Consider the following 27,042-nt stretch of genomic DNA (forward strand, 5'->3'; position numbering starts at 1 on the left):
GTAAACTTATGGCCTTTAACAGAATTCTAATGATTCTAGTTGGCAAGGCAGATCTGAAATTAGTTTATTCTCTTGGCAGACAGGAATTATGACATATTTTTAAAAAGTCTGCGCGGAGAGCATATTTTGTACTTTCTGTTACAAGCCAAGTCATAGAATCATAGAATATTGAAGTTGGACGGGGTCCCAAGGGTCATCTAGTCCAACCCCCTGCAATACAGGAATCTCAGCTAAAGCATCCATGACAGATGGCCATCCAACCTCTGCTTGAAAACCTCCAAGGAAGGAGAGCCCACCACCTCTCATGGGAGCTGTCCTCAAAGCTGTTGAGAGCATATAGAGGCTATGTCATTAATTTCAGCTTCTGTTAGTGTTAACTGTTTTAAACCCATGCTTAGTCAACAGAATAGAGTGTGGGGAACACTTATTTGTAACATTCTTTTTTTTTTCTTTTTTTTTGCAGGGATATAGTTTACACCAGAGATGGGGAACCTGTGGTTCTCCAAATGTTGCTGCATATAACTGCCACCATCCCAGATCATTGGTCATGCTGGTTGGGGCTGATGGGAGTTGGAGTCCAGCAACATCTGGAGGGCCACATGTTCCCAGTTCTGCTACATACACAGACATTAGCCCTCTTCAGGCACCCAAATTCTATGTACTGCATTCTACTGCATTCATGTGAAGGGAGTGACTGCTGGGATGAACCTGCTAGGTCTGTCCCCTTTGAAATTGTCCTCCATCAGCTGATGGGTAACTGTGGAGAGCAGGAAGCCTCCTGTACTTGTGAGTGCTCCCCACAGGAATGTAGCATGGGGGTGCCAGGGGGCTGTGGCCCCGGGCACGCAATTTTTGAGGGGGCACAAACCAGGTCCCCCCCCCCCACAGGTGCCCCCAGCCCGTTGCTGTTCTCTGCTCGCCAATAACCATGCTGGCTGGTCGGGTTCCCCACTGTGTCGGTGTACAGGCAGCTCAGTGTGGCCCCACTTTGCTCTGGTGGGGAGTATAGCACCACAGTGTTGAACCATGCCTTCTCTGGGTGCCAGTAATCAACGCTATGCCACTGGCTCCCCACATGGTTGTTCTAAAATGCAGAGAGATTCCACAACCACAGGAGGCTCCCCAGTTCACCCAGTCACTCAGCTAGTATCCATGAAGTGTGAGTTAGTGTTCTCATTTCCGAAGCCTCCGACCCATGTAATTACAGCACACAGAAGCATCAGAAAACACAGGCGACTATAGTCAGCTCTCAAATGCACAAAAGCATGCACAATTTATGTTGCAATCTTTACCCACTTACCTAGAAGTTAGCCCCATTGAACTCAGTGGGACTTACTTCTCAGGAGGCTGCATAGGATTGCACAGGAGATGAATCAAGCCTAAGAACCGAATATTTTGTATGTGCACTGAAGGCACAAACCTTCAATGATTTTAACCATTTCATACAGCATTTGCTACACAGTTTGTAATCTGGGATGGCGACTAGTCCTGCACTTACACTTTATCCTCCATCCCTCCAATCAGAATAAATAGTCTAATCAAACGAATCTGTCGTATGTACAAGATAAAATAATGTGCCCGATGCTAGTTGAGCTACTGGTATTTCCGCTTTCATTCGTTTCACTAACATTTGGGGTGGCTTCTTGCCCTCAGATCCACAAACCGAACAGAGCTCACACTTCAACTTCAGAAGAATTATGGGCAAGAGAAACATATAACTGTTGTGTTACATTAATTTGCAGAACACTTGGCATTATCACTGCCAAGTAGTCAAATTGTTCCAGGTTGTTCCGGAAGGTTGTTATTAATAGCATGTTTTCTGAGGAAAGTTCTGTCTACTTTTGGAACTGCATTTCTGTTGCCAAGGAAACTCCTCTAAGCACAGCATTCTAGGAGCACACTACTGCTTTTGTTTGGCAGGATCCTATTCATATCATCTAAGTAAGCACTTTACACACACTTCAGCCTGCAGTTTCAAACCTTTAAGTATATTATAGCTGACGGTTTTCCTCTCCCCTTTGCACAGACTTTGCGCCCCCCCCTTTTACTTTCCCTAAATTATTTTAACAACGAAGAGCCCGGTACTACTCCCTCCCCTAAGCGCGTTTTCATTAATATGAATTATAGCTTCATAGCTTACAACATTAGTCTTTTAAGTGTTAATTATCTTTTCACTCAGAAATTAATGTAGTCATTTCCTCCTGACTCCAGCCTACAGTGTTGTTATTGGAGTTCGGAGCAAAACATGTCACTGAATCCTGAGCCAGGATTCTTGTTGTTGTTGTTGTGATTAATCCTGGTCACATGGACTATCTCTGCCAAAAGGAGATCACTGAAGAAAGGTGACAAAGACAGTGATTTCCTGACAGCAAAGAGTAAGACGGGGCTGTCTAGAAGTGATGCAAATGAGGGAAACTTTCACCATGGTTTGTTTGATCCAGGAGGCCGCAGCTCTGCACAGAGCCAGAGCGAAAAGCTCATGGAGCACCAGCACACCCAGAGGAGGAAATGAATGGCATCTTCAGAAGTAAAGCAGTGCCATTTCCCTCAACAATTTGCCCGTGAAAATATAGTCAATCTTATTTCCTCACAAATGATCACCACTGTTAAGCCCTACCCACCAACTTACTATCCTGCTACTGAAAGCTCTGCTTTGAACGAACCATTTAACTCTGCAGTGGTCTAGCCTGTACTGATTAGTAAAGTTTGTGTTTGGTTAAAGATATACAAGAAATAGGCACCTCAGAAATGATTTTAAGGGTGGTGGTGGCAGCTTAAGATGGTCAGACTGCAATTAATGTTGCCTAACTCCAGGTTCATTTGTTTTTACATTATTATTTTTAATGGGAAAATAATAAAGTTATAAGCTAATACACTGCATATTGTTGTGTGCTTCTGACAGTTTCCAAAAGAAATGCAAGAAACACACATAATCTGATGCATGTTTACTCTGTTTACCTATGAGATTCCTCAAGGGAAATGGTTCTTAGGGAAAACAGAATTGCAGGAATTAAGAGCATTTCGTTACACAGATCTCAATTTTCCAAAAAGCAACAGATGTATTTTTGGGTTTTTGTTTTTTAAAAAGCACGTTCCCTCTTTGAAAATCACTATCATTAGAGGCAGGGATGGAGAGAAGAAACCGCTTTCCCCCTTACTCACTAACACCAGCTGCAACATTTAGCTTTTACAACATAAACCACCTATATAGAGCCTTCAAACCACAATCCCCCCCCCCATTAAAGAATTCTGGGCACTGTAGGTTGTTAATGCTTGCTGGGAATTGTAACTCTGTGGCGGATACAGTGCCCAGAATTCTTTGAGCTGGGAAAATGTGCTCTGAATATGCTTTAAAGATGTAGTGTCCATGCAGTTTGTGAAGAAGGCTGGTGGGCAGGTTTATGTGGGAGCAGGCACTCCTTCGGATATATGGGTCTCAAACTATATAGGGCTTTAAAGTCTTCAAAAATATTTTCCCTGATCTAAATCTCTCTTCCCGCCCACCTTCCCCAGCTGCTATTAGTCCCACCTAGGATAAATGGAGGTTCCTGTCCCCCACCCACCTCCAACTTTCCTTAGGAAGCATTCACTTCTGATGAACATTTGAATGCCATTTAGTCAAGTGTATTACCCCCTCTTTGATTGGACAGCCTCGTATTTAAGCTTTCCTGTTGCTAAATCAACACATTTACTCACAAATCATTGCGCCAGGATCAGTATTTCTTGTACCCGCCATGGCACACACATCCTTCTTGAAGATTTAATCAGGGCACATTTTATGCAGTATGTATTTCAAGCACCTTAAATGCTTTTATAATCAACCCTCCAAATGTCAAAGGAGATGCCAACATTTTTATATTTGTAAAGAAATGTTTGGTTAATTTTACTCCCTACATGCTAACAATTTTAACAATCATATCTTACTCAATTTAATGGGGTTTTAATCTAACGCACAATTAATCTTCTGGGGAAAATGTAAGGAATTATCATTAACTTTCTCTGTCTAGTACATTCATTTCTAATCTCCACAGCTCCAATAAACCCTGATTTGCTTAATTTTTGAACACTCCAGGAAGAAATCTTGCATCAATACAGAGGTTTCTATTAAAGGATTAATGAGAGGAGTTTAGACGCTTGGGCCAGATCCTATAAATCCTATGTAGGATAATTATCTGTGGATCTTTAAAGAATGCTTGAGAGATCAGGTCCAGGTATTATAATGACAAAAGAAGGATGAAGCCAAAATGAACCAGGCAGAAACTTAAGGGGGTCCTTGGCATGGTACGACTGATGTCCCTTCAAACTCACATACCCCAATATCCCATGCAGTATTTTGTTTTTCTGCTGCCACCAGTGTTATAGCAGTGGCAGCAACACCACACACCACCATGTGAGCACCTGGCAGAAAGGGCAGTGAGTGGCAGCCCAGGTAAGTTTGGCTGGGAAGGGTCTTTCTGAGTCTCCTGAGCCCCTTGGCCAATGCTTGACCTGGCTGACAGCTGGTGCCAAGCCTGACCAAGCATACTCAAAAGATCTAGATACTCTATTCCTAAAGTAACTTAAAAGTAGGTTAGCTAGAGTGAGGATAACTATGCAACAGGAGTAGAGTTTAAGACTGAAGACAGACACATTTCTTACATTAATATTTCACGCTTCTTTCCATCATGGAACCTGAGCAGACATACTTATAGTTCCTAAGTGGTCCCCCATCCAGGCACTGACCGGACCTACTAGCTTCAGCAAGATAGTGGTCTCTTGTGCCTTCAGAAAATGAGTAAGCTCACAGCATGGTATATGTGCTGACAGCTCCCTTGTATTAGTAGCATCAGGCCATAATATTGAATGATGAAATGTTATTCTTGCCTCTCCTACCTTGCCCACCCATCCAATTGCTATTAATGGAGGCTCCTCCTCCTCTGCCAGCAAGCAAAGTGTCCAGAATCCAGGTGCCTGAGAGGCAAGTTGAATGACCTCCCTCTGCCTCCGCCACCGGCTGCAGGGAGCTTTTGTTTCCTAGGCTGAGGAGGAGATGGTGGTAGCAGTATTGATCAGGCAGCTGAGCAAGTAGGGAGGGTCAAGAATTACATATCAGCATTCAATTCACCGGCACACAAGAGAAAGACATCAATATAAAAAGAAGGTTGACGGAGTATTGACAGCCCTGTGGCTCACTTTCCATACTACGTCAGCCTTTAGCCTAATATCGTATAAACTGAGATTTCAAAATGATTGCAGGTTTGTTTGGAGGCAGAAGGAGGAGAATTCTTCTTTGATATAAGATTACATTAAAGGCTTGAACCAACTGAGAACAAAAAACTACAGCTCTGCTCTATGTCAATTTTACCAAGGCCTCCTATCGTCATCTATCAGGATCAAATCAGGGGAAGAAAGGCTTGGCTTGAATCGGTATGGAATTAGAGAAAAACATCACTGGGGATACATGCTGAACTGTGAATATACAGATAATTTTCTCATACCTAGTTCTGGCATCGCTATATTGTTATTATGCATTTAATGTATGCTCTTGCCTTGCAATGTACTTGTTTTATTATAGATCTTTCCCACTTATAGACTCCTTAGAGGCAAAGATTACTGCTGCCAATAGTGAAAACACAGCAGGTAACCTGGCAGAGGAGGTTTGCTGAGCTAGCTCAGCGGTGCAATTACTTATCAATTCAATAACTAGGAGGAAGATTCTGTAGATTTAAGAAATCTACCCCTAGAAAAGAGAAAGTGCAATGAACTGGTGTCTGTACAGTATAGTTGTTAGTGGAGCAGCATGAATTAAAGCAAGAGAGAAACGGGATTCCAATCTTCCCATGATTTATTTCCTGTAGTTTCTGCACGAGGAACGACCAAATTCAACAGCTCAACATTCAGTCGATGTGGTTCAACACTATGGCACTATACTGTCAATGATATATGCATTCTACACACAATCTGTAAATGGAAACTCAAATTCTGCCTACTCAAATGAGCCCTCATGTGGTGGCAGCTAGCATATACCACATCACTAGAAAGGCTTCTGAAGGAAGAGCCTTTCCATTGTGATATATACCGGCCATCACTACATAGGGATGCCTCCACCAGAAGCATTCACCATGAGACACAGACACAATAAAATCATCCTGTGGTGTCTTTATCACTACTTTACCAAAGGATGTGTGAAATGACCCTAGGAAATTTATTCAGGTATCAACCACATGTTCCTGGGAACTTGTTGAAACCGTTAAAAAACCTATACTTAGGAACATAGGAAGCTGCCTTATATTGAGTCAGACCAGTGGTCCATTGACCTCAGTATTGTCTGCACTGACTGACAGCAGCCAGTTTCAGAAAGAAGTGTCTCCCAACTGAAGCTTGAGAGGCCTCAGGTTAGATCTGAGACAGGCATGCAAAGCAGATGCTTTATCACTGAGCTATGGTCATTCCCGAGGGAAACTGCTAATATTAGAAAACTTAAAAAAAAACACAGGCTGTTATTGTTTTTTGCACCATTGCTTCTTAAAAAGCTAGTTGGAAGTCTATTGTTTCGTTTGGGGGGAAATGTTTCTAGGGCCAAATGAAACCTGGGTGAAGAATTGCTTTCGCCTGGCTCACACATTTTAATTTCCACCACTTTGTTCACTCACAGGAGATAACTACAGTGTGGTGTAGTGGTTAAGAGCGGTAGTCTCGTAATCTGGGGAACCGGGTTCGCGTCTCCACTCTTCCACATGCAGCTGCTGGGTGACCTTGGGCCAGTCAGACTTCTCTGAAGTCTCTCAGCCTCACTCACCTCACAGAGTGTTTGTTGTGGGGGAGGAAGGGAAAGGAGATTGTTAGCCGCTTTGAGACTCCTTCGGGTAGTGGTAAAGCGGGATATCAAATCCAAACTCTTCTTAAATCAACAGTGGACCCAAAGCTTACAGATCTCAGGGCCCTTGCAGACATTATTTTCATTGCGCATTCATGATGGTTTGCTTTCATGATGCTGTTAGGGTGGCCATATGCAATCCAAAGGCAATTTGAGGATGGATTGTTAACGGGGGGGGGGGGGGAACTTACCAGAGAGGGAAAGGATTAAGCACAATCACACACTGCTCTTCCGCAGCTGATTGCAGCCTTTGCAGCTGTACTGCATTCTGGGGTGGGGAAATTATTGGGTTAACTGGTGTGTCATGTAAACTGGTCTGCCTTCAGAATTTGTGGAAAACCACATAACAAAGTTGCCTCTATGAAATGTTGTAATGACCACAGCTTTGTTTCTTTCTCATGTTTCACGTTAAGCTCCATGTCAGCTTCCCCATTTGTACAATGGAACAAGAAGAACAGCTATTCAAGGTTACAAATTATACACACGGGTCAGAACGATGCAAACACGGGAATCCTTATTATACATTGGGTGTAACCACTTACAGCCTTATCTTAGATATAGCTGCTATGGATGGTTGAAGCTTGTTGGTGTGGCACTTGAAGAATGCATACAGTATACCTCGGGTTAAGTACTTAATTCGTTCCAGAGGTCCGTACTTAACCTGAAACTGTTCTTAACCTGAAGCACCACTTTAGCTAATGGGGCCTCCTGCTGCTGCCACGCTGCCAGAGCCCGATTTCTGTTCTCATCCTGAAGCAAAGTTCTTAACCTGAAGCACTATTTCTGGGTTAGTGGAGTCTGTAACCTGAAGCGTATGTAACCTGAAGCGTATGTACCCTGAGGTACCACTGTTACAGATGCTGCAGGTTACAGACGCTTCAGGTTACAGACTCTGCTAACCCAGAAATAGTGCTTCAGGTTAAGAACTTTGCTTCAGGATAAGAACAGAAATTGCGTGGTGGCGGTGCAGCGGCAGCGGGAGGCCCCATTAGCTAAAGTGGTACCTCAGGTTAAAAACAGTTTCAGGTTAAGAACAGACCTCCAGAACGAATTAAGTTCTTAACCCGAGGTACCACTGTATATCTATCTTATCATGCTTTCTTTTTTCTCAATTGCCTCATTTTGTAGAGGGTTTGGACAAAATCCCTATTCTACAAAAGGCAATGGTGTAATATATAGTGCTCAACACTATATATTAAGCTATACTGCTATTTATTTATTTAATAAACTTTATATACCACTTGACTGTAGAAAAAACCTCAAAGTGGTTTACAAGAAAGATAAAGCAATAAAATTATCAGTAAGAAGAATTTACAACTGTAATGTAAAACTTACAGAAGGTTAAAACTGCAATAAAATAGACTAAAACAAATTAAACACCTACAAACTTTATAACCATTTGGGCAGGCTTGCCTGAATAAGAAAGTCTTCAGCAGGTGTCAAAAGGAGTACCGGTATGATGAATCCTGCTATGATGTCCTGTGTCAGTAAAGCAATACTCTTTATGGGTGATCAAATGTACTCATTTGCTCAGTCAATGGTTTCTCAAATCAGACTAAGTGAATAAGCTTTCCTCGGAATTTACTAATGTAGAGAGTGAAATGCTTGTGCATGGATTTTTAATTTTTCTCCGCTGTATAAAAAGTCCACAGAGGAACTGGCACATCTGAACTGGCTTTCCAAATTTCCTGAATGTACAAGTATTTAAGTATTCCGTATAGGAAGTTCTTACAGAAACTAAAAAAGGAATCTTAGAGTTGGACGGGGTCCCAAGGGTCATCTAGTCCAACCCCCTGCAATACAGGAATCTCAGCTAAAGCATCCATGACACATGGCCATCCAACCTCTGTTTAAAGACATCTAAGAAAGGAGAATCGGAATCTCCTTTCTTGCAGCTTGAAGCCATTTCACAGCTTTAAAAGCCTACCTTCCACAGCAGGAGAAAACAAGCAGTCTCCTGTGACAGCCCTTAAGATATTTGAAGATGGCTATCATATTTCCTCTCAGCCTCCTCTTTTCCAGGCTAGACATATCCAGCTCCTTCAAGTGCTCCTCATAAGGCTTAGTTTCCAGACCCTTGATCATCTTGGTTGCCCTCCTCTGTACACGCTCCAGCTTGTCAACATCCTTCTTAAATTGTGGTGCCCAGAACTAGACACAGTATTCCAAGTGTGGTCTGACTAAGGCAGAATAGAGTGATACTATAACTTCCCTTGATATGGACACTATACTTCAGTGATCACAGCCTAGAATAGCATTACCTTTTTTTGCTGGTACATCACACTGTTGTGTGGCTTGTGGTTTTTTATTTTAAAAAAACACTCACGTTTGATTAAATTATATATATAAAAATAAACAGAGAAGAAAGAAAACAACTTCTATTTGACCTTGAGTGTGCCATTTCTTGCATAAGAAATAAAAAAAGGCTAGAGGGTAGTTGTTCCTTGTCGTTATACTGTTGCTGATTCTGTTGTTAGTTATTAATTTTATTTTTTATGATTCACAATCTGCTCTTTGAGATATGCCATATGCTCAAAGCAATTCAAGGATGACAACTGTCAAAATTAGTCCAATAAAAATTGCCTAAATGAGGAAGATTTACTACATCCTGATAAGTCTGTAGAAAGCCCCTCCTCCGCTCTCAAAATGCTCCCCCCCATCTCCACATCACATACAAAAGTCCAGAATGAGAGTTAAAAGTGAAATTATTGCTTTTGAGTAAGTTATCTTAATTTTTTTTTTAAGCAAAAGTTATCAGAAACAGAAAACAGCTCTTTTCCCCCTTTCTCTTTCTTTGTAAGGCACAAGGGGTTGTATCCTACTCAGAGTAGACCCATTGAAATTAATGGCACAAGTTAACTATGTCCATTCACTTCAGCAGGTCTACTCTGAGGTATGGCTAACATTGGCTGCAATCCAAGATTTGCAACCAATGCACAAGTTTACCATTACTGTACTTAATTCATTAAAGGCACATTGTATTAATAAAATAATACTTGCATTATGCAAAGTAGATGGGAAAAATCCTATATCCTGAAACAATAAGCTAAATCAAGGCACCCCCACCCTCGCCTTTACTAACATGGCATGAAAGGTAGATAAAACCAGACGAAAGCTCCAATCAAAACACATTTTCTAAATGCTACTATCATCCCCCCTCTTCATTTTGTTTCAGTCTACTTATGAATGCGGTTTCATCTATTTCTATTCACACCAAAGGCAAATCTTTGTCCTCCCATAGAATTGCACCAAATGGAATGTGATAAAGGGAACTTTCTCACAATTATGATGTTGGTGCAGGCTGTCAGCACAGAGGGGATGGAAATGAGGTTGGGGACAGGGAAGGGAATTCTAATAGACACCATGATATATACAATGAACGCAGGGCTATCCTGTGAGAGAAAGACTTGTCAAACTAATCAGATCTTCTATAGCTAGGTAAAGGCAGTAACGGAAGCGCTAACCTTGTAAAGATGCAGCTGCTGCTCCTCTGACATCATCAGGTCATGGCTGTCTATCACTATGGATTCCATGTCAATCAGCCAATCCCAGAGCTCCTGGTATTCTGAATCAAAGTCCAAAAGGCTGCAGATAAGGAATAAAATGTATTATGCATACTAGGGTATAGCTGTTAAGACCTTGTATTAGAATATAAGATATTCTCAAAAACGCATGATATCCCTAGCTCTGTTGCGGAAGAGATTCTTTATTTCAACAGGATAAATGAGAATTCAACTCCAGTATAAGCCGTGACCTAAATCTCAGCAAACGATACTAGATTCTGTCAACAACAGCAGACATATTTCTCTTCCTTCAAAAACTTTAAAAGAGATGGGAATTACATACAGGGCTGCTTAATGGTTTTTAAAGTGCTAACATATTTAGCAAACTTCTCCGCGATGAGCATTATGTGCTATTATTTGCACCAAAAACACTACTTTCACAGAAAAAAATGACTCAATCCATTTAGCCATTCCTCTGCTGTCTATCTGCCTATCTCTGCAAATATATATCCTACGTTTATTTTCATGCATGAGTAGCTAGCATTTCAACATAACACTTTAAGATAGGCTTGAGTGAATATGGTAAGCCAGTGAGAACCAAGGCCAGATACAGTATTAGACAGGTGTTCCCTACAGACATGTTGGAAACAAAGGTAAGGACAGGAAGTCAAAACAATGAATCCTTGAATAGCCAGCAATCATTAAAATTCAAAGGAGGATCACAACGGTTTCCAAGAAAATAAATCATTAGAATAAGGAGCTTAAAAGGATTAATGTTATTCTCTATTGAAAGCCTAGTGAATAAGTAAAACACTGTGATACAAAAAAAAGAAAAAAGAAAAAAGTAACAGAAGGTGCACACGAAAAAACTGCAGAAATGTCTGAAGAGTGACTCGTAAAAGAAAGAAAAAATCATTTAGACTTGCTAAACTGCTGTCACTCTCCAAACCCTTACCTTTGGCTTTGAAGTACAATTATGAATCTAAGGACCATATGATAGTGTGTAGCATTATCGCTTACCAAAACTAATTAACTTAGTATATTTAGATTTAAATTATGTTATTTGCAGTCCACAAGGGAATCAGTGTATCCTGCAAGCAAAGCAATATTAATACTTGGGATATAAGTATTTGGTGCCATCAATTGATGCTAAACCAGATTAAAACAAAGTCAGCACTCATATAACGCTTCTATTACGATCACACTTAGGGTTAGTTCTGCAATAATGATTGAAGCTATGGGATCATTTGTGATTCAACTCCCATGCATATAAAGTAAAATCTATTCTGGAATGCATCACAGTAATCCAAACAACTAGTTTAAGGTTGAACCCAGATACTGGATTCCTGGTCCATCCAGGTCACAGGATTGCCCTTGAACAAGCTAGATGGGCGAGGCATTGCAAAATAGCAAATCATAGAATTGTAGAATTGGAAGGGACTCTGATAATCATCTAGTCCCCTGCATTGCAGAAATCTCAACTAGAGCATCCATGGCCAACAGATGGCCATCCAACCTCTGCTTAAAAACCTCCAAGGAAGGAGAGTCCACCACCTTCCAAGGGAGTCTAAACAGCTGTTACCATCAGAAAGCTCTTCCTGATGTTTAGTTGGAGTATCCTCTTACGTACAAAGGTAAGAATCACACCTGCTGCCCCACCCACTTTTGCCATCCACCACTAGCACACACAAACCCCAAAAATTGTCCGCAGAACTATTCTCCTATAGAACACAGCAGCATCTAAGACCAATCAAGAAGATGGCAGCAAAAGAGCCCTATTGGCCAAGCTCATAAAGTCATGGCATTTTGAGTAGCATTCTCAATAGCAGACCCACCATTGTGAAACTCCGCCACTCCTTACAAATGCAGACTTAAAATGATCGATGTTAGGGGTGCAACTCAGTGAAAGAGCAGATGTGTTGGCACCTCCAGGTAGGACTGGGAAAGACCCCATCTCAAACCTGGGTGATCCACTGCCAATCAGTGTAGGCATTGCTGAACTAGATGTGCCAATATTCAGACAAGGTATAAATTCCTGTGTTCCGAAAACAATCACTGCAACCATAAAAACTGTGAAGCCAGCGAATGTGGTTTAAGTTTATTTAGTTCCACCAGCCGGATTGCAGGATTGAGTTGTAAGGAATGTATTTTAATTTGGTGGACAGGTAATCATAAATGCAGAGTTGCACACCTAATCCTCTGAATGCAAACATATTTCTTAAGGTGTGGACATTAATTCACTGTATAAAATGAAAATTCATGAGAGTCTTTCTCATGAGAAAATCATCTTGTGAGTACCATTAACAAACAAAAAATTAATGTGGAATTATTTTCACCAGCCAATTGTTCAAGTTTAACATTCTGTATAATTTCTAGTATTGTTATTCAGCTTGCATAATTTCTTTGTTAAAGTGCATATCCCATTTAGAAGTACTAAGGAAAGGCTGCATTCCATCAAAAATAATCCATTCATGGACAGAAAAAAACCCATCCTTTTCTAGTAATCATCTGCTATATCTTTTTTTTATATCATCCTTTTTGAAACCTTCACACAGCATCATATAACTAACCAGAATGATTTCATAAAATGATCAAAGGTCTTTCAATTCCACAAATTTTGATCTTTCTTCACTTTGGTAAGTTGCCCCATGCAAAACTAGATATAAGCTATGCTTATTACCTAAACATTCCTGCAATCAGCTGTTCTTCAAAAAATTGTTATGAAAGAGAGTTGCAAGAAATTAGTTGACTATTAGCCACGTATGGTCTAAACTTCTAGCGATAAATGAAGGCATGAGCGCATGGTCATATGCATAAGCAGGGGACTTTGGACAAAAATTAAGAACTTGGGGGAAATGGCTGTTGGTCTTAAGGACGTGTGCCCATTCACGACCACTAGAGGCTTTGATTCAATTTGCATGCATGCTAAGCATGGCTTAGCATGAATGAACAGAGCAAAGGTAGTAGTTACTGTGCTCTTCCCATGATCCTCCTGCTGCCATCCTACCCAGAATGGCACCTAGATTTATGTCTGAACCTGGGCTTGCAATTTGACTCACTCTAGACAAACTGCAAGCTGTAACCATGTTTTGTTTGTGACTTAATGCTCATGGTTTATCTGGTGAGACAAACCATGAACTCTAGTTCAGATGTAATGCTAAACCCTGTGTAGAGCAGCAGCAGCAGCAGCAGCAGCAGCAAAACCAGGGAGGAGCATGCACAATCTTCACTCTGGGAAACAGCAAACTTGCTTGCTTGCACTAAGCCATGGTTTGGTTTAGCGTTACCTGATGTTACTGGCCACCCCAAACTCTGCCGAGTGGTGTTAGAATATTCTGTTCCACCTTAAGAACAGACGTGTGGAATTGTTGTATGTCACATGTCTGTTTACACTCCAGCACAGCTTGCTGGGAACTTCCATTTGTGTATAGCTTTTGTTTATGCTGCTTGCTTTGGATACGAAGGAGATCAGACATGTTTCCTTTTGTCCTGATGTATGCTGAATAAACTGCTCGTAAATATACTCACACAGCCTCTCCTGCTAATTCTGTTGCGCAGCGTTTCTCTGCTGAGTAGTGTGCCCTAGCTTCTGAAGCTCGGGTAGCAGATTCATGCACCAAGATCTGGAGATCGCCTGGCACATTGGCCGGTGGGCTGGAGCCAGCTGGGGGCCAGCTGGAGCCAGCTTGGTTGCATGCCAACAAGTGGTGCATGAGGTTTCAAGGGGTCTTGACACTCAACTAGGGTCTGTGTTCCTTTGGGGTAAATGAGGTGTGGTGGAGTCTGTCTGCAGTGTCTTTGAAATATGATTTATTTAAACATATTTACATTGGAAGCGTTCAATGGAGAAAGATTTCACAGTATTCATATCTCAGGAGAAACCCGACCTTCACACGGGTGCAGCACTGGAGTCCAAAGAATCTTGCACATTATCTCTGTGCCTCTGTCCCAGCCTGCCAAGATGGTTCTACCCCTGAAGCACTAGCCCCAGCCTTCTCCTTCCCAAAGATCCTTGTCAGGGGAAAAAAAATCCAAGCCTCGTGTAAAACAACACTTTTTTTCCTGTGGGCACAGCCTGCCCCCTCCCCTGTTTTCGTACGTCATGGAAGCTGAAATCCTAAACCTTTCTCTTCCCATGGTAACCATGGGAACTCCTCCCTCTGTCCACCAGACAAAAAAATGTCTTGCCCTGATGATGGTTTTCATTGACGGGTTAATGACTTGCTTCCAGAACCTTTTGCCATTCTTTCCGACCCCTATCCGGGTGAGGTCTTGGCCTGGAAAAAGATGCTTAGCCTTCAATACTTCAAATATTATCTAAACTCTTCCACTTATTATTTTCAAACATTTACTAACTCTGTTACCTGTTGTCTGTAAACTGAGCCTCTGTGAAAGAAAGGGCAGCTTATTAACAACAGACCAACTTCTGATCGTAAGAAGGGAAACAGTGGCATAAAGGAGGCAATATTGTACTGGGAAGAAAAGAATCATACAAAGAGAGAAAAGGCAGCAATCAATTTTTTTAAAATGAGTAAAAGTGGGAAGGAAAACTAGAAGAAATAAAAGTGTTGGCATCAACAAAACAGTAGTGGAAGAAAACATATTGAAAGAACATTTAAAAAGAGAAATGACTGAAATTCCGGAACAATTTCTGTGAGCAAAAAGAAAGAAAGAAATATCTATATATATCTATAGTTGGGGGTGGGGGAAGTAACAAAGTGAAAGACAGCGACATTTGTATAAAAGATATAAAGAAGTGGGCAGAGTATACAAAATTCATTTATTTAGATTTTTGTTCCAACTTTCCACAAAACAGCTCAAGGTATACAGAGTTCTGAAACAAGGTTTTTCACATAACAATACAAAAGAGAGAGAAAGTGGCAGAAAGTTGAGCTGGCCTGAACAATCTATACTTTCCTTATGCTGGGTGAAAATATATGCTGCTACTATACAATGACCAGTGAATTGTATACCAGCTATGCCTGGGAAGAATGGAGGGAAAACACACTTCCAGAAAATGAAAAGGCAGCAGAAAGGCCAGCAGATAAGATTCAGGTATTCCAGGAAAAACCACCAGAACCCACCAATTACATGTCCACATGTCACATGGTTGCACTGGTGCCAATGTACACAAGCTGACCAGAGACTATGTCTGTCACGTTTACATGCTCCAAATGTGGAACCAACACAATCAGGTAGGAACAGTAGGTGGTGCCAATGGAACCCCATGGTGCGCTCTGCTAAAACACCAGCGCATGAGGTGACGTGAATCCCACCATGGGTTCCCCCTTTTCCAATGGAAGAAAGATATGGAATTATGTAGTCGCCATGGGAATCTCATGGTGTGCTCTGTCAAAGTCCAAGCGGACGTTCTCAAACATGCAACTCCTTGGCCACAGCTGCTTCTGCAACTATGTATTATGGCTGTCCTGGTTGACTGCCAGTCACATGTTGACACTTCCCCTTTGTTAATGGCTGCCCACCTCCTTTCCCTGGCTGGTTGCATTGCTCCTTTTCAAGCTGCCCCATCCTCCTTGGTGAATGACTGCCCATGGCTACCCAACAAGCAGGGCTTCCTGCACAGCCCCAGCATTCCCTTCCCTTAGCTTATGCTGGGTTGTCCAGGAGGGCTCCTCCCCTCACTAGTATCCGCCCCGGAGCCGCGGCAAAGGTGTAAAAGAGCCACATGCGGCTCCGGAGCCACGGGTTGCAGACCCGTGCCCTAGTGGAACAGAAACAATCTATGTGGTAAATACAGGTGACTAGGGGTGGCAACAATTCACATCATTGAGGATGTTGTGGAGGACAGAGAGGCAAAGAGCAGGTGTGGTGCCCTTCGTGGCTTCATCTCCCTGTTGGGAATGCCCATCGCTGGTCTGGCATGGAGCTTCTCAGGCTGCCTGGTGTGAGTAGATGGACTTTTCTCAATTGGCTGTATGCAGGTCGGTTTTGTTGGATATGGGGTGGAGCTCCTCATGGTCTGCACAGGAAAATGGGCTGTGTAGAGCAAAGGCAGGTGGAAGAGAGAGCAAGCAACAAACAAACAATGATCAGCAGCTGGAAAACACAGTTCCTGGAGCCAGGTACACACAGGTGGCTGTAACAGAGCAGAGGAAACAGTGAAGGTGGTGCCACCGCTCATAGCCTTCCCTCCCATTGGTGGCAAGGGTTTAGAATAGACCACCTGGCCTTGGCCAATCGAGAGTTCACCTGTATGCAGTGTTAGCCCTCTGTGGAAGGCACTGCTCCCTGCTACTTGACAGGAAGAGCACTAGGAGCAATATAGTTGAGGCAAGACCCAGTTTTCATTTATAGCAATCCAGGATATACATGAGAGGCAATCACAGGGCAGTCATCCTTTGTAGCACACTTCTTCCTCTTCCCTTGTTTACCTGTGTGGGGTGCTCCTGGTACCAGAGTGGGGCTTACCTGTAAGTGGGGCTGAGTGCCTCTCCTGGGTATCAGGAACACTTTTTCTCTCTGTTGGTGGAGGGAATGGGAGTTCCATGAGACAAGAGTATTCATAAAGGAATAAGGAAGAGATGTGAGAAAGTTGCAACAGATATGCATTACAGCAAATGTTCCCCCTTCCCTTGCTCACCTGAGTGTGGTGCTCTGCCTGGCCCATCCAGTTGTTGGAGTGGAGTTTGCTGATAGGCGTTTGCATCTGGTCCAGAGGTGAGGTCCTGTTCTGGTTCTAGGCCAATGACATGACTGTTGTGTGCAAGTCCCTAGGGGCGCTCTTGTCCAAAGTACTCTTTCTTCACAGTTTCCCCTCACCAAAAGTTCCCCCTTGTGAGGAAACAGTGTGAGTGACATGGGGTCAGGGAGATGTAACTCTATAACGCATGCCTTGTCATCTGACCTGTAGTATCCCTATGTGAAGTTTATACACTGGTGGTGGTGTGGTGCAACAGGGACCATATGTTCTGTCATGGTAATGTGTCTGGGGCGAGAGGCAGGAGGGCTATTTATAATCCCACCTCCCTCCACTGAAGTCAATCACTGGAGTTTGGGAATACCACCAAAAGGTGGTATTCAACTAAGTTTTACTCAAAGTACAGTGGTACCCCACAAGACGAACGCCTCAGAAGACGAAAAACTCGCTAGACGAAGGAGTTTTTCGTTTTCTTAGCCGCTTCGCAAGACGCATTTCCCTATGGGCTTGCTTCGCAAAACAAAACTTGCCCCACAAGCTCCGGGGATAGCGGGGAAGCGCAAAGCGTCTTCCCCACTGTCCCCGGACCTCTTTTGAAGCAAGAGGCAGCGGGGAGAAGATCGCTTCTCCCCGTTGCCAGCCCCGCAATCTCCGGGGACAGAGGGGAAGGCACGCGCGCCTTCCCCTCTCTTCCCGGACTCCTTTTGAACCAAGGGGCGGCAACGGGGAGAAGCGATTCTCCCCGCTGCCCCTTCCCTTGCTTTAAAACAGGTCTGGGGACAGAGGAGAAGGTGCGCGCGCCTTCCCCTCTGTCCCCGGAAATTGCGGGGCAGGCAACAGGGAGAAGCAATCTTCTCCCCGCCGCCCCTTGCTTTAAACAGGTCCGGGGACAGAGGGGAAGGCGCGCGGCGCTTCCCCTCTGTCCCCGGACGGTCTCCATAGGAACGCATTGATTGATTTTCAATGCATTCCTATGGGAAACCATGCTTCACAAGACGAAAAACTCGCAAGAAGAAAAAACTTGCGGAACGAATTAATTTCGTCTTGCGAGGCACCACTGTAGATTGAAATGAATAGCTCTTCGTAATGTTTACTAATTTCAGTGGGCCAAGACGCAGTAAATTTTAGCTGAATAGCATCCTAATTATTTTGGGTTTTATAAAGTCTGATGTTTTCCATACGAATTGTTTTTGTGATTTTTAATTGTTTTACTTACATGCATTGTTTAGAGATATTAACCAGGTTTCTTAAAATGTAAAAAACCCCAAAACCCTCACTTGTCTTTTTTTGGCGTTGACACAACTCCTCATCCAAGTGGCACTCTACTTTCCCCCACTAAATCCAGAAACACTAAAACACATTGTGGGCAGTTGTGTTTCAAACAAGAAAGAAAAAGTGCTGTTTTTTTATTGGGCACCATCTATCGTCATTTATTAGCACATATAATTGAATGTATATATAATGCATGTGCTGTTGAGGGAAATGAGAGGCAGATGGGGAAGGTCCTCAACCTGGGAAGGTAGAGCATGTAGCAGAAGGGAAAATCTGATCCTAAACCTCTGCTGCCTTGCAGCCATACTCATTCGTGAGAAAGCCTTTGGGGGTAAACTCAGAGGAACAATCCATATTTGCTGTCATGTGGGACACCTTTGGGAGAAGAAAAGGGTAAGGAGAAAACCCTACACAATTCTGGAGTGGAGTCCCTCCTTCCAGCAACTCCTGCAGCCAAGTTGGTGCCAAAGGTATTCCTTTCCTTTCGACTACAACAGCTAGATGGAGGAGATGAGGTTCTGTTGTCTGGGCAGCCCAAGACCTCCAAACACACTGCCCTGGTTTGCACCCTGGAGAGGTCACGTTGGTGATGCTAATGCAAAACAATGCTGGATGCAACAGTTATGAGTTATAAGCTCAACCTGATTGGCATAAGGTACAAGCGTTACGGGTTGCTTTTGTCAGTAGAAGTGGTCATCAAGCCAGGCAGCCCCAGGTCAATACATTGCTGACCCGCACACAGGTCAGTGACTAATGGAACACAGCCATCGTTAACTGTGAGAGGGAAACACTCAACACTGACATTGCCACTCTGCAGGAGACTAGACTCACATCAAATGGCTGTTTCTGAGAGAAGAACTACACCCTTTTCTGGCAAGGAGGGAATCCATGGCATAGGTTTCACAGTGAGGAACCCTCTTCTGTCTGCGAAAGAACTGCTGACCAAGGGCTCAGAACACTTGCTTTCCTCTGGTCCGGTTAAGATCTTGAGCGTCTGTGCTCCCATTATGTGCTCTGACGTACAGACCGAAGACCAATTCTACGAGGAACTAGGCACATTCTTCTCTATCAAGGCAAAACAGCAAATGTCCTGGAGGCATCCAAGGTCAGGCCAATGACACCAGCTGAACTTGATTGTCATCAGGCTATCAGCCCTGAACTGTGTTCATGTTGCATGGAGCTACCAAGGTGCCGACTGCAACATGGATCAGTCCCTGTTGACAAGCAAGATCCCTCTCCAGCCAAATAGGTTCCAAAGCACAAAGCAGGAAGTGTGGACACGAATCAACACTGCTAGAACAGCCAACTTTGTGAATGTTTCTCCAATTCCGATGAACAGGTACTAGAGAGCCAGTATGGTGTACTGGTTAAGAGCGGTAGACTTGTAATCTGGTGAACCGGGTTCGCGTCTCCGCTCCTCCACATGCAGCTGCTGGGTGACCTTCGGGTAGTCACACTTCTCTGAAGTATCTCAGCCTCACTCACCTCACAGAGTGTTTGTTGTGGGGGAGGAAGGGAAAGGAGATTGCTAGCTGATTTGAGACTCATGAAGGGGAGTGATAAAGCAGGATATCAAATCCAAACTCTTCTTCTTCTACTGAACTTCCCAAGAGACAGCACTGAAGTAAGGTGGAACTACATCAAAGAGGCAACCTACAACACGGTGATGTCCTCCTTTGGCAAAAGAGAGCAGCAGGTCCCTGGCTGGTTTGAGGCTGGCATTAAGGACACAGATCCTGTTATTGCTGCAAAGCATGAGGGCCTTGTGAACTACAAGTGCACACCCTTCAAGAAGTTGCTTGCTGCACTGAGAAAGGCAAGGAGCGATGCATAGAGGATTGCCAGACGATGTGCCAATGACTACTGGCTAAAGATGGACCAGACCATTCAACTCGCTGCTGACAGTGGCAACTTTCACAAAATGTATGTAGGCATGAAGGAAGCCTTCAGGAAAACTGCACCACTGAAAACCTAATCTGGAGAGATTATCACAGACTGCAGCAAGCAGATTAAGTGATGGGAAGAGCACTATCAAGAACTGTACTTGCAGGAAAACATGGTTGCTGACACAGCAGTTGACAGCATCCAGACTTGGAAAAGCTGGGTGCTCCTCCCTTCCTTGACAAGCTGAAGAACGCCATCAACTCCATGGTTATGTGGTTAAGTCTCAGGACAGGACAAAATGCCAACAGCACTGTTAAAAGCCAGCCTCAACTCCTTCCTCGTGACACACCTCCACGGACTTCTCTCGCAGTGTTGGGAAACTGGACACCTTCATTTGCCCCAGCTGCAACAAAATAAATCTCTCCCATATTGGTCTCTACAGCCACAGCAGGCGCTGTAACGCCCCAACAATTTGACTTTACCCTCAAAGGCGCACTCTTCCATTGTCTACCAAAACAGATAGATGCCAACAAAATATACTTAAAATGTGGAATAGTGGTCAGTACAGTAGTGGCAGTAGTCATTGTAGTAGTAGTAGTAGTAGTAGTAGTAGTAGTAGTAGTAGTAGTAGCAGCAGCAGCAGCAGCTGTATTTGGTTTTGAATGTGGAATTTGTAGGGCATTTGTTATATTGATTCCTTTTTGTTTGAGATCTGTCAACGGCTTAGAGATTCATGTTGGAAGATGCAGCGGTATAAAAAATAAATAAATAGCTGAACACCCTCTGTCAGTTTTGAGTGTTAGCTGGCCTGGCCTGCGACTCCGAGGATTTAAAAAGAAAGAGGCAAGCATGTATGTTGGAAACTGAGGAAACGCAAATGCTCAAGGAGGAAACTGCACATATTCACAGTTTCCGTTTTTGTTTTAAAATTATCTTGCTCCCTTGGGGCTGGGGGAATAATTTAAAAGGAAATGCACTTTCGCATACTCAGGATGTTTGCTGAGTTATGTAGCAACCTGTTTTCTTTGTTTATTTCGAGATGGGCCTGTTTTGCTTCCAAAGTGAATGGCTCAGGGGCCCCACTCACTTCACAGTTGCAAGGAAATTATAGGTTGCTGATGAATTGCCTGGTGCTACGAAGCAACATGTCTGGATGAGAGTTTCTCAGGAGCGTCAGATTGGCCACCGATAGAGGGAAAAGTTCTGGAGAAGACAGGCATTTTGTGTGATCCAGGAAAGCAATCCTTGTGGGTTTTTTTTTTATGTCTTTGATAAAATGCTGTTAGAGAACCTTGGGGAATCCAAAGAAATAAAGAGCCAAGGCTGTATATGTACCATACGCAGAAAGTCTGAGGATATTCTGTGCATTCTCCTTGAAATAATGAGCAGTTCTGGTTAGCCTGTCCATACAGTGATCAATTGATGTCGGGCAATGAGTCACAACACATTGATCTTTGTGTGTGTGTGTGTGTGTGTGTGTGTGTGTGTGTGTGTGTATTTGGGAGAGAAAGAATCTTGGCTTAGCAGGAAAAATCCTCCTGAATAACATAGGAGCAAGGAAGAGAAGATAATCTTTTTTAAAAAGATAACAGATCACTGAGAATAAAACAACAAAAAGAATAGTTCCCTACCCATTACTTCCCACTGTGTGAACTTTTGACATATCCGCAAACTCTTCCTTTCGCTTGCTACTGCTGTTGTACTGCTCGCTGTACAGCTTTAAGGACATCTGTTCAACAGCATCTCTTTGTGCTTCCAGATAGCATAGCTGAACCTCAGCCTAGAAAAAGACAACAATAAGAAATAAAATCCTTTGTTTTCATTCACAAGGAATACATGTATAAAGTCGCTGCTTTGGGGCCCAATGAGCACTCAATCCAAAGTTATAATGCATAGTGGTATTAAACATTATCCTAATATTGATTAGGTGGCTCTTTATGCATTAAATTGGTGTAAAATTAAAAGGGCAATATCCTACAAAACACTCCTGATCATCTGATGTGGTATTGTTTAGAATTATTATTATTATTAATTACCCGCCCTTCGCCATAAAATCGGGGAGGTGGGGGTGTTACAACAATTTAAAATACAATATTATTATTTTTAAAAAAAGAAAATTACAAAAAACCACAAAACAGAGTAATCATCAACACCATCAAAAGTTCATACATGCTTATATTATATTTTGATTTCCAATCACCTTGCATTATAAATCTTCAAGACCATTTTCTAAAAGGAGATTCTTGGAAACAAATAGCAATTGGCTTTGGCATAACCCCCACTACACCACAGTGGTGTTTTTTTCTAGGAACAGAGATGCTATCAAGCAGCTATGGTACATGACGATGTCACAGTTCCTGAGAAGAAGGTGACTAATTTGAAAAGAAATGGTACCATAAAGAGTCATTGCTGCTCAAATGACACACACAAAAATAAATAGCTTTAAAAAATAAAGAGTTAAAAATAGTTCAAAACAAAACACAACAATGCACCCTCCCACAAACACATTTAAAAGGCTGTAGACTATTAATCAGCCTAAGGCCTGGTTGAAGAGGAATGTTTTTGCCTGGTGCCTAAAGATGTATATTGAAGGTGCCAGCCGAACCTCCCTGCAGAAAAGGCCCCCTCTGGACCTCTCATGCGCACATAGAAGGGCCTCAGTTGATTATTGCAGAGTTCAGGTGGGTTTATATGGGGAGAGGCAGTCCTTGAGGTAATGCTATCCTGAGCCATATCATCCAGATTTCAGTTATTTCTGGCTTACAATTTACTCAGATTCATTTGTCCCGAGCCAACATATTTTTGCACTGTGGGATTTCTGGCACACACTCAATATCACTTGTCCACAAGTCCTTCCCAATTTGGGTCAAAGGAAGGGCAGACTGAACTCGCAAAGGGGTGTACGTACAAAGACACCCTCTCTACTGAAGTGAATAAGGAAGATTCATGAAAAAAGTTCTGTGTATTATCAGACTGCACATGAGGATTTGAACTGGAGAACACTGTCCTCTGTCCTCCTACAAAACCAGCTACATAGGTAAACACTTTTCTCTTCATCCATTGTTTCAATATTCCAGATATTCCAAATGTACAAAGACACATAACAGGACTCAGCAAAGAGGCAGATTTACAGCAAGGGCTTAGCTTTGAATTGTCCTTCCCAATGGCTTCTTGGAAATACAGAGTATTTGTGGGGACACAGGCAATGTTTATCTTCATTTCAGTGTATATATAATTTTGTTCTGCCCTGGAGAGCTGCTGCCAGTCCATGTAGACAATATTAGGTTACACAGACTAATGCTCAGCCTGTGTTCCCAAGACTTACTTATTCAACCTGTGGAATTTATGTTCTGTTTAGCACTTGCCTAATGCTTCACATGCCATTCTTTCTGCTCAAGTGTTTGTTTGACTAATGGCGTAAATAAAAACAAAGGCATAGCATTCTCACTGCACCAATCAAACCTTCCCAAAGATTACTCAGCAACCTGAACTTTAAGCAAGATGAAGTCGATTAGCGCTGGTGTTTTCTTTTAGACTATTTCCTGGTCAAAAGAATGTGGAATAACATCTGGCTTCAGAACCTATTGAATAAAGTACTTTATCTATTGCAGCTGTGTTGATGAGCTGGATTCTTGAGCTCAGAGCACCAGATGACATGGGGATGGGTTTGGCCATTTGCCGTAACTGCCCCTGGATTGCTGGGAGGACTACAGAAGCGAAGTTGTGCTCAAGAGCACTTTGGGGCCAATATGGTGTTGTTACAACACACTCCACTAAAATGCAAACACGCCAATTAAAATGACAGCAAGCTTCAACTCCCCCCACACACACTCTGTGTCCCTTTTCCCTTGTGTGTAGTGGGGTGTTTTTTTAAAGAGTGTAAGCCTGCTGGCAGGGACTGTCTTTTTTTTAATTGATTGTATGTAAGCCTCTCCAGGAGCCTGAAGAGTGAGGTACAAATTCAACAAATAAATAAATAAAGGGATTCAGAGGTGTAGAACCGACTAAGAACCTAATGGGCTACAAGGCAGGCTGAGAAGGGGCTGTGATTATTCAAAAATGTCCCAAACTGTCCAAAGTTGCAGGCAGCTATGTTGATCTATTGCCACACAGAAATGCAAACACACACACCAAAGAAAAGCGGTACATAGCACAACAACCAATTTATTAGGATCAGCATTTCTGAGATCCTATGTATAGTTTCCAGGGAGTAAGTTCTGCTGAACTCAGTGATGCTTGCTTCTGACTGCAGCATGCAAACCCACTGAGCTTTAACCAAAGGTCTTCAGTCACCTGAAATGCAGTCTTTAGATTTTAATTACAAAATGCAAACAATCATGCAAAGAAGTGTCTCCATTTAAACTGGCAGTGTGAAGAAGGAACCCCGTCAAAAAAAGAAAAAGAAAAAAGAAATAAAAGACTCAACCTCTACTTGATTGCTATTCTCATTCTCTGACTTATGCTAATATGTCACAAGCAAACTTGAAAACTTCATTAGCACCTGATTCAGTTACCAGAGCATGGAAGGTCCCCGCCACATTACCCTGATGCTCTGACAGATGACCTCAATGTCCAGAAGCTGGGCTCCTCTGCATTCCCTGTCCACTTCACCATTGCCTAAAGTAGCAGTTTGTTACATGCAAAGCCTGTGGTAGAGCACAAGCCTTGTATGCAAAAGGTCCCAGGTTCAGTCCCTGGTGTTGTTGTTGTTTAGTCATTTAGTCGTGTCCGACTCTTCGTGACCCCATGGACCAGAGCACGCCAGGCACTTCTGTCTTCCACTGCCTCCCGCAGTTTGGTCAGACTCATGTTTGTAGCTTCGAGAACACTGTCCAACCATCTCGTCCTCTGTCGTCCCCTTCTCCTTGTGCCCTCCATCTTTCCCAACATCAGGGTCTTTTCCAGGGAATCTTCTCTTCTCATGAGGTGACCAAAGTATTAGAGCCTCAGCTTCAGGATCTGTCCTTCCAGTGAGCACTCAGGGCTGATTTCCTTAAGAATGGAGAGGTTTGATCTTCTTGCAGTCCATGGGATTCTCAAGAGTCTCCTCCAAGTACATTCAGGTAAATCTGGAGAAGACCTCTGCCTGAGAACCCTAGAAAACAGCTGCCAATCAGTGAAGGATACTGAGCTAGATGGATAAATGATCTGACTTGGTATCCCACTGTTTCTAAGGCCACAACTTATGCCATCAGCTGCAATGCACACAGAGAATGCGACCTTCTCTTCTATAATAAGGAAACACCTGTGCACATAGGGTTGGCAGCACTGCCCAAGGCTCCAATCGTAACTACAGTTGTTCAGAGATGGTAATATAAATTGGAAGTGATGGCAGTTAGGAACGGGGCCCATATATGTTAAAAGGCACCAGTCCTCACAGTTCCCTTTTAGTTCAAAGTGCTGGTTTTCTTCTCTAAAGCTCTAAATGGTTTAGGATCCCTGTACCTAAAGGGACACCTCTACCATACGAACCTTTCCACACTCTTTGGTCTTCAGAGAGGGGGAGGAGCTGCTATGTGAACATAGGAAGAACCCGAAACAGCCCATTGGATCTGCCTACAGCCAATCTAGTCCAGCATCCTGTTCTCACAGTGCCCAACCACATGCCAGTGCGAAACCTGCAAGCAGGATCTGAGCATAACAGCACTCTCACCTCCTGTGGTTTCCAGCAGCTAGCAGTCAGAAGAATTACTGCCTCCAACTGTGGAGGCAGGGCATAGCAGCCAATAGCCTTTTCCTCCATGAATTTTAATTATAAGCCACATTTCTAGAGAAAGGGATATCCACTCAAGTGTCTTAGACTGTGTGCACGTCCTCCTTTCATCTAAGGTGGGACTGAGGGTCAGAGAGGACAGGGCCCTCTTGGCAGTCAGGTTATGGAATATCTGTTTCTTTGAGACGTTCTCCTAGCTACCTCCTGATATTCTTTCAGGCACCAATTGAAACCTGTATGTACATGTGTGTGTGTGTGTACGCAGGTATGCTTTTCAATAATGTATCCAAAGTTTACATCTGTGGCTTTGATGGTTGCTGCCTGTTTTAAATCATTTGCTGCTGCTGCTCACTACTCTTGCATTTTGTCTTTCTGGGGTTGCCTGCTTGCTTTTCAGCATTTTAACTGGTGTTAGCTGCCTTGTGGCCTCCAATGTGGAGCTGAAAAGCGGGGTAGAAATAAGCCAATAAATAAGCCAATAAATAAATATTTATTTATTTCTCCACAATGTGGAGAACTTGGAAGAAAGAGTGACTCCTGCTGTAGAAGTATGCTATAGAAATAATCAAACCAAATAATATGAGGGTTCCAACATACTTTTAATTTAGTGCAGCATCATTCATTGTCAAGGAATGATGTAACTAATTAAAAGGGTAAGACTATAGATAGATCATGTGTGCATATGAATACACACATGCACATTCCATGGCTGGAACAGACTCATGTCTACAGATTCCAAAAAACTCCATTAATGAGTACAAAGAAAGGAAAATCAGATGCTCCCTTAGCGAGCCAGGTAATTTCTCTTCCGTGGAAAACAAATTAAATTTCTTTCTCAAAGAAGTGTCTCACAAATCACCAGTGTTTATTGGTCTGATAGTTTTGGCTATCTGGCATTGTTCGCAACATACTTTGCGGCTTCTGATTTATGCCTGTCAGAAATACTCTGCATTTGTATTTTAGATATCGTCATTATTATTAACATGTTGTCAGTAGCTGAAAACTTTCCAAAATTAAGTATCTTCTGGAATAAAGTTTTCTATTGCTGTTGTCAATATGCAACTAGCAAATGGCTCTTGCATTCTACAAAAACTGATACATCTTCTTAGCTGCCGGCAGTGCCTCATCCTGAAATAGCTGGAGAGAGTAAGTCTGA

At 42.9% G+C, this 27,042-nt stretch overlaps 1 protein-coding gene across 6 annotated transcripts in view; it reads right to left on the bottom strand.

The window, feature by feature from the left end:
- AKAP6 (A-kinase anchoring protein 6) overlaps positions 1–27,042 on the bottom strand; it is a 244,900-nt gene that overhangs the window by 65,511 nt on the left and 152,347 nt on the right. For all 6 annotated transcript variants that reach the window (XM_083505275.1, XM_083505274.1, XM_083505273.1 and 3 more), the window contains 2 exons: positions 21,805–21,953; positions 10,321–10,441 (listed from right to left, as the gene is read on the bottom strand). In XM_083505275.1, coding sequence (XP_083361401.1) covers positions 10,321–10,441; positions 21,805–21,953 — 270 coding nt within the window. The remainder of the gene's footprint in view (positions 1–10,320; positions 10,442–21,804; positions 21,954–27,042) is intronic.

This window comes from Podarcis liolepis (assembly GCF_965112155.1).
Source record: "Podarcis liolepis genome assembly, chromosome: 1".
NCBI lineage: Eukaryota > Metazoa > Chordata > Lepidosauria > Squamata > Lacertidae > Podarcis > Podarcis liolepis.